Genomic DNA, 8,374 nt, shown 5'->3' with positions numbered 1-8,374 from the left:
AAAAAAAAAAAAAAAAAAAAAAAAAAAAAGCAGACTAAACCCCGGGCCCTGAAGTGAAGGTTTCTATATGTAGTTAAACGCGATACAGTAATAGCTGCTGAACAGTGAAACAGTTGCATTTGTGCATATGGCCTTAACTCAGCTGCAGAGCTGCTTTCCCCCAGTTCTCACCCGCCTTTGGTTACAAATAAAATCACAACATCGTAATCCACTTTTTCTGAGTTTGCCTTCACCTTTCAGCTCAAAAGTTCCAGGCCATGGAGCGGCATCCTCCTACTCCTGGTGTTTCTCGCACATGTCATGTATGTGCCCAACAAGCTAATCTGTTGTATGGAGCCATCGGGCCACCCTTTCTTTTTGTATGAGTCTTCACATCACTCCCCTACCTGTGAAGCAGTCATAGGCAGTGGCTTCACTTCGGTCCTTGCTTATGGTGTCCACTATGGAAAGCCACTGAGGGGCCAAGAATACTACCGCCCAATACTGCTGACGGGCCAGAGCTGCCTTTGCGTCCTCCTTCTCTACACCCCACATGCAGTGAGCCATCCTTTCTCTCTTAACTCTCGTTCTGAAGTACCTGTTGAATCCATCAGCATCTGTCCCACATCCCCACCATCTCTCGGACACCTCCCTAAGCCAGCCACCATCCCCTTTGCCTGTGACAGACTGACATTTCTGCCTCTGGTCTCACTGTCCCCAGCTCATTCTCTGTAATGCGGAGATGTTGCTTGCTTGTGGGCTTTTTCAGGGCCTGCCAGGCTGTCATTGCTGTAGTGAAGTCCAAACTCCCAGGTTTGTCTGGTGTATATTTTGCCTCTGTCTAGAACACTTTTCATCTTGCTTACTTGGTTCCTGCTCAAACTTTAATTCTTTCTAGATGTCATTTTGACCCCAGAACTCTTTCCTGAGGCTGCAAGCCCTACTGAGAATGTCTTCTACAGGTTTTTTACATATCTGTCCTCAGTATCTACAACCATCTCCAGAAGCTATGTTTTAGCATTTTTAATGGTCCTTGCAATTTATATAATGTGCGAGGCTGTGCAGGATCTCATTAGCCCTCTTGACGATCCTCCCTGCACGGTGGATATTATCAAAGTAAGGAACAGAACTGTGCATAGATTGACATTTTCCCAAGTACACAGAGTAATGAATGCTGGGCTAGACATGCAACACGGTAACTATGATTGATTATACCGAAATGTACAAAACGGGAGGGAATATATCACTACTGTATATATCATAGTAGATACATGGCATGTTTGCATAAATCACGTCATCTCTTATGTCACTATAATAGCTTGTTCAAACTGATTTTGTGTTGCGAACACAGAATGTTCTGTGACATGGTGCTTTTCGTTCTTTTGAGAAACATTCTTTATGACAAAGACCAACATTTAAAATGTTTGACCTTTTGCTAATTTTTACTTTTATAGATTGAATTTCAAGTGCAAATTGTGGCTTATTTGAAGCCAATGTTTAATTTCAGAATGTGCTTTCTGTTCATGGAAATGTAATCAGTTTCTGGCCCTAACGTTGCAGTAACAGGCACAAAATGCCGTGCCTAGTACTAGTCCTGCCGGAAGATTGATGGCTGTAAAATGACTTTCTCGGGTTATCTGCTTTGGCAAATGTTTCGGACCTTTAGTGATTTTTTAAATATAATTAAGAATTCCCATTATCTAAAATCTGTGAACCCCTGAAGTTTTATGATTTTTGTTTCCCTTGAATTCAATTTGTGTCATTTTGAATTATAATGTTCTTTAGCCTTGTATTGTTAACCAAGCTAGACCTAATGAATATATGGAACTACCAAGCTTCTAGCATAAATTTGGACTTGGCTTTGAGTGACTGCCAGATCCATTTCTTAATTCCTGTGTGAAATTATTTTGTACCATAAAATGAGAGTTGTTTGGAGGAAGTAAGGTTCTTGGGTGTGTGATCTTATCGGTGTTTACTTTCTTTCCACCTGACAGGTTGATGTCCGAAAATCTGCCCCCTCTATGGTTGATCGACTTCAAAGGCAAATAATCATAGCTGACTGTCAAGTTTACCTGGCTGTGCTTTCATTTGTGAAGCAAGAATTGTCAGGTATGCTGAAGCCCTAGTTTAATGGCACTCAGTATTCAGCGGACACAATGGGTAATACTCTGTTTTTAGACCACCTCATACTTCAGTCTTTGTAAACATGCAGTGCCCCTTTGAAGCAAGATACTGATTTATTACTTGGGAAATTGAAACCCCAAGTGCTTAATGCGTGCTTAGCAAAATAGTTTTAGTCTCAAAGTCTGTGTTTCATCCTTTACTCTCGAGATAATTGTGTCTTAGAGAAATCACTGCTGCCTTTTGTATGAATGTAGATATATAGTCCTTTCTCTTTGTGGCATTCAAGTTGTAGCAATAATCTTTAAAGTAAAGTCTAACTGATTTAAAATTAAGTTATTGAGAAAATTGTCATTAAGGGCTTAAGTACCTTCAATGGCTTCAAGTACACTAGCAAGTCTTTAAAGATTTCCTAATAATACTTAAATGCTTGGCATTGTAACAACCTTCAGTGAGGAAGATAAACTAATTTCTTAATTTGTTCAGGATAAATGTTTTTCAGACTTTTGTAGCTTTAATTTTTTTTTTTTTTTTTTGTACTAGGGATCAAACTCGGGTCCTTGCACTTGTGAGGCAGGTAGCGGAACCACTGAGCTAAATCCGTGGCGCCCTAGCTTTAATTTCTTGAGTGAAAGTGACTCACTTGGTTGAGTCTCTGAGAGCTTGCTATAAAATTGTGTCTAAAATTGTAATGTATCTCTTGGATCTTGGGAGCAGAAATTAACCATTTTGGTAGATAGGATTTACCTGGGGGAGAAAAAAAGATATCATTTAAAATTCAATCAGAGAAGCCTTTCCTCTCAAATGAAGAATGTAGTTCTGTTAAATTGACATTTTTTTTTCTAGTAACCAGAAGCTAGTTTTTTTCCACTTTTTTTCCTCTCTTGCTTTTCGTCTTTCCCACTTGAATATTGTTGGTTTCTTTCTTTCTTTTTTTTTTTTTGGTTCCGGGGATCAAACTGGGGTCTTTGTGCTTGTCAGGAAGTAAATCCCTGGGCCTCTGTTTCCTTAGTATAAAAGTGGAATTTAACTTTTGTTTTGACGTCTCTTGGTTCTCCTAGAACTTTTCTCTCTTTTAAACTATGTCCTGTAATGTACTTTTATTATTTGCTTTGGTTCATTTTTTCTCTTCATCCTGCTTCTCCTCAGTCTCCCAGGACCTGTAAGGTCAGGAGTTCATAGGGTAGCTGAATTTCCTCTGGTCTAGTCTTGTAGAATGTCCCTTCTGGAGCTCTACACTGAGTTGGTTATAAAAGAGCAGCAAATCTCTCTGCTCAAGACAGGTGCTTGGGTCTTCTGTAGTTTTATACACCCTTTTCCTGGTGCTCAAGAATTCTGTCACGAGCTAACTACAGCCATTAAGAAAGTATCTGTTAAGTGAGGAGAGTAGCTAGGCATAGTGGCGTGTATCTGTGGTTCCAGTTACTCTGGAGGCTGAGGCAGGAGAATCACTTGCGTCCAGTAATTCTAGGCCAGCTTAGGCAACATAGTAAGACAGCTTATCTTTTTTTTTTTGGTACCGGGGATTGAACTCCAGTCCTTGCACTTGCAAGGCAGGCCACCAAACTGCTGAGCTAAATCCCCGGCCCAAGACAGCTTATCTTAAAAATTAAAAAAAATATATTGTTCAGAGAAAGATAATGCAAATGTAGTAAAATGCCTGTGAATGTATTTCAAAAGTTTAAAAATGAGTATATCTGTCCTTCCCTGGCTAGTCACTGATCCATTTGACAGTTACAGAGTTCATTCTGTGTAACAATCCCTGTGTTAAGTGAATAAGCGCATGGTCTCAACCCCTTGCAGTTTGGAATCATACCATATTATTTATTTCAAATATTATTCTAACTGTAAAACTGCTATTATAATGGAAATTTCTGGAAAGATAAAAAGAATACAAAAGAAAGCAAGTCATCATTTCCAATTTCTTCACCTGGAAGAAATCATTCTTAATCTGTTCTGTGTTTATCTGCATTTTTGTCTACACTGTTGAATCTGTAGTACTTTGTATCCTACTTTTCTCTCTTAGGTCACATTTTGGATATTTTCCTGTGATTCAGTTTTAGAATATAATTTTAAAAAACAACATATCAGTTTGTCTTATGGATAGGCTAAAACTGATTTAATCAATTCCTCCTTCCTGTGCTTTGTTCAGTGAGGTTAAACACACACCCACCCCCCAACCCCCAACCCGACCCCCAGTACTGGGGATCGAACTCGGGACCATGAGCTTTCGAGTCAGGCAACAGAACCACTGAGCTAAATCCCTGACTCCTAAACCCATTTTTAATCAGTTAATTTGTGGTGCTTAAGATCAAGCAAAGAAGGTGCTTTTCTACCAAACTACTTCCCAACCTTTATTTTTTTATTTCATCCATCAACTGTATTTCTTTCACAGATTGCCTTTATTGTTTTTGCCTAGTCTTCTAATAGCTTAATGTTAATCGATTATTCAGGCCTTTTTATCATAGCTGTTTAACAGTGAATGTAGTATGGATACTGCAGTGAAATTTCCACAGGTATAAAAGCCTCATGTCCTTTATAAATCTATCTAGTGGTAGTTTATTTTATGAATAGTTCAGTATTTGTTTTAAATCAATCAACAATTGTGCTTCATTTACCTTTCTGATACCCAATGGATTATTCATTTACAAGTTATTTACTTTATTGTTGGAATCCATTTCTTAAAAAACATTTTCAGTGGATAATTTCCGAGAAGGAACCAAAGAGAGGTTTGTTCAAGATGTTCCTACCCTCCCTGAGGAGGGGCACACGTGACCAGGGCTTTGGGAGGGATGAGTCAGTGAGTTTTTGCCTTGAAGAGTGTGGTTGTGGAAAAGATTAGCATTTCAAAAAAGCCAAGTACTTTGCATCAGAACAATAGGAAAGATGGCTTGAAGGCATCTCAGACCCTACCCTCTGCCTGTGGAAGAGCCACCTAGGAAAATAATTCCTTGAGCTCAGCCATTTAGACACTCCGGGGCTGATGTAGCCATAGTCCAAGGGGGCCTGTCTACTGCTCCCACTGATGGTGGACCATGGTATTATCCATGAGCTGCTGGTTTTTCAGGCATGTAGAATGTAAGAGCTGTGGATTTATAGAGGCTTCCACCAGAATTTAGAAGAAGCCTGGGAGACCAGGTATTATGCTCCTGAGACGGCAGTGCATGAAGCTGTGAGAATGAAGTCAGCAGTGCACTGGAGTCACCAGAAAGTTACAGACGCCAGGAATGTGAAGCATCTGCTGGGGAAAGCCACAGAACAATGAGTGGAGCCAGTCAAGGGACTGGCCATGTGGTCCCCTGACTGAACTTTTGGTTTGCCATAGAGGCATGGATGCCTAAGCTCTCCACAACTTGCCCAGATACTGGACCTGGGTGGCAAGATTTAATGTTTGCCCTAGTAGGTTTTGGTCTTGCTTTGTTCCAATTTGTTTTCCTATTCTTCCCTTTTGGATGGTAATGTTTATCCCGTACCATTATATTCTGAAAGAATTTTTCTTTTTCAGTTTTATAAGGGCGCACAGCTAAGAGTTTGCCTTGAGCTTGGAGAAGACTTTGGACTTGAACTTTTCGGCAGAGCTAAAACAGTTAAGACTTTGGCAGCTCCTAAAGACAGATTAAACACATTTTGCATAATCAAATTGATGTGAGTCTTTTAGGGGCTATAGGCAGAATGTTGTGATTTACATCTAAAATGCCCCCCGAGTGTCTCATGTGTTTGGAAGGTGTTTGAATTATAGTTGTGCTATCCTCATCACTGGATTAGTCCATTGATGATGTCATAGCAGACTCTGCCATTCTTAGGTGGGGCCGAATCTGAAAAGGTGAGTCACTGCAGATGTGACCAGGAAGTTTGTGTTCTTGTTCCCCAGCTTATCCCATCTCTCTCTGCTTTGATCTGCCAAGCGGTGAGCAACTTTCCTCTGCTCTTTCCTCTGTTACAGTGCCGTTTCTGCCTTGAAGCATGCTGACCAGGGCTGAACCCACTGAAACTATAGGCCAAAATAAATCTTTTTCTTAAATTGCAGGTATTGGGTATTTTGTTCTTGTAACAAGAAAGTGACTAATACAGATGTAAAGTAATAAGGTAACTTTGCAGACACTTCCATTCTGGTGAAACTACAACCTTTTAAAATCATTTACGTGTGATTTTTTTTTTCCCCCTCTGATTCTTACTGTAGATCTGGCTAAAAGCAACCAGCAGTACCCATGCCACAACTGAATGTTGAGCTACTTTCTTCTACCAGATCAGTTAGTCTGCCATATTTAAATTTAGCCTCACACAGCCTACATGGACAAAACATAGACAGTTTCTTTGTCAGAATGAAATATGCATGGCCTCTAGTCCAGTTTCCAGTAGAGTCCTCTTTCCTATCTGAAACCTCATGAGCCGGGCCTTTACTGCCCATATTCTTGTCAGCATTTTGGTCTTCTGAACTCCCACTAGCACCTCCCATCAGTGTCTGTTTATAGTAATCTAGAGTTTTTCACTGTTTCATTTCTAAATCTTTCCAAATACTCATGAAAGCCACTTCCAAACCACATGGTCAGGAACAGCCACGGCACTGACCATACTCCTGTTACCAAAATCTTTATTAGTCACTTTCCTGTCACTAGGATGAAATACCTGCAACTACAGCTTAAAGTAGGATAGGTTTATTTGGGCTCACAGTTTTAGTGGATCCAGTCTATGGTTAACTATTTCTAAGGCAGAAACAGCATGGTGAAAGGGCATGGTGGGAGAAAGATGCTCAATTCATGACAGCCAGGAGATAGAGAAGGGAGGACCCTGGAACAAGAATACAGCCTTCTAGATTATGCCCTTGGTACCCCCTTCTTCCATCCAGGTCCCACTCCCAGCAGCACAGTCAGCTATGAACTCATCAATGGACCACTGATGAGTACAGTGCCGCCATGATCCAATCACCTTCCAAGCACACGAGACTTTTGGAGAACATTTTAGATCTAAACATAACAATTTCTTAATAATTACTCTATCATCCAAGAGACCTTTTCTCAATGGTCATCTATTACTTTTATAAGAAAAAGTTTTAAAAACCTATCTCATGGTTCTTACCTCCTGAGTTTGTTACGAATCCCCTCTATTTTCTTTTGGATTTGAAGATAGGGCCCTTTCTCACACATCCTTTATTCTTGGCACACTGGGTACTCAGCAAGCTTTTCTTCCTGAGGTTGAGACGAGATTACATGCTAGCCTGTGGAGGTATGAAAAAAACAGAACCAGGCCTGGTCTCCTTGACTCAGAATTGGATTCCAAGCATTGTCGCTTTTTTCCCCACAGCTTAGTCTGGTTACTTGTGTCACCACTTTCTTGAGGCCTTTCCCTTTGCTTGCTTTCTATATCCTTGGTGCTTACTGTGTGATAGAAAAACAGCCTGCTCTCAGCTTTCTTCTGCAAGCCACTTTCTCTGCCTTGTCGATGGGGCTGTTTCACTAAGGCATATGAACCCTGTGCTTTAAACACTTAATTTTCTCACGTCACCACAAGGTAAAGCTATGTCCCTTCCTTGGGTGGTGGGTAGGGACCTGTCTGCTTCCCAGACCCCTGCCCTTCTGCTGCCTCCCCTGACTGAGCCAAGTTTCTGCAGTTCCCCTAGCACCTGAGCTGCCTTGGATGCTGCCCTCTCAGCGTGGGATCTGCCCGCCTCTTCCTCTCTGTCACCTAATGAAGTACAGCCCAGACATTCTTCCTTCCTCATTGGTTTCATCAGCCAGGCCTGTATGTATGCCCTATATGTAACCAGTTAGAGCACTTACCACATGTGTCTGTCTAAAGTATAAGAGTGTAAACTCCTTGAGGGCAGGGACTACACCTGTCTACCTGTTGTTTCTCTTCTTCCCACGTGCATCGAGCACTTACTACATATCATATGCCATGAAATGATAGGTGCTAGTTGGCCAGAGATGAGCAAGAGGCAGCCCTCTCCCAAGGGAATTCATGATGGAAAGATGAGTAAATAAATTCTAATTCAGGAAGACACTTTGACCAGCACATATATAAATTAGTCCTAGAAATGCCTCGGAAACAAGTGATTCTGAAACTTTGGGAAGGTTGGGGACCTGTGATCCTGTTTCTGAGCAGAATTATGAAGAATTAAAGTCCTTTCTGTCTCTGTGTCCTGGGTACTTGATTTGGTGCCTCTTGTGTAGTATGTTCTCTAAATTATAGGGAGGAACGGAGGAAGGAAGATGCTATTCAGGAAAGGAATTGGGAGAGGAAAGTGATGCTATTAGAAGAAAATGAGAGCTGGGCA

The 8,374-nt window shown here is 41.0% G+C and overlaps 1 protein-coding gene across 3 annotated transcripts in view; it reads left to right on the top strand.

Annotated features, from left to right (window-relative positions):
- The window catches only part of Ttc39c (tetratricopeptide repeat domain 39C), a 55,362-nt gene that overhangs the window by 2,450 nt on the left and 44,538 nt on the right, over nt 1-8,374 (top strand). For 2 of the 3 annotated variants that reach the window (XM_010643843.3, XM_010643853.3), the window contains exon 3: nt 1,974-2,088. In XM_010643843.3, coding sequence (XP_010642145.1) covers nt 1,974-2,088 — 115 coding nt within the window. Of the gene's footprint in view, nt 1-1,973; nt 2,089-7,744; nt 7,840-8,374 lie in introns of those variants that run through there. The other variant, XM_010643872.3, reaches the window with a different exon arrangement.

The sequence above is a fragment of the Fukomys damarensis genome, unplaced genomic scaffold, assembly GCF_012274545.1.
Source record: "Fukomys damarensis isolate Sample0158 unplaced genomic scaffold, DMR_v1.0_HiC HiC_scaffold_30, whole genome shotgun sequence".
In the NCBI taxonomy this organism is placed as follows: Eukaryota; Metazoa; Chordata; class Mammalia; order Rodentia; family Bathyergidae; genus Fukomys; species Fukomys damarensis.
The sequence above is the reverse complement of the archived record's forward strand: the minus strand, read 5'-3'. Positions and strand labels throughout refer to the sequence as shown.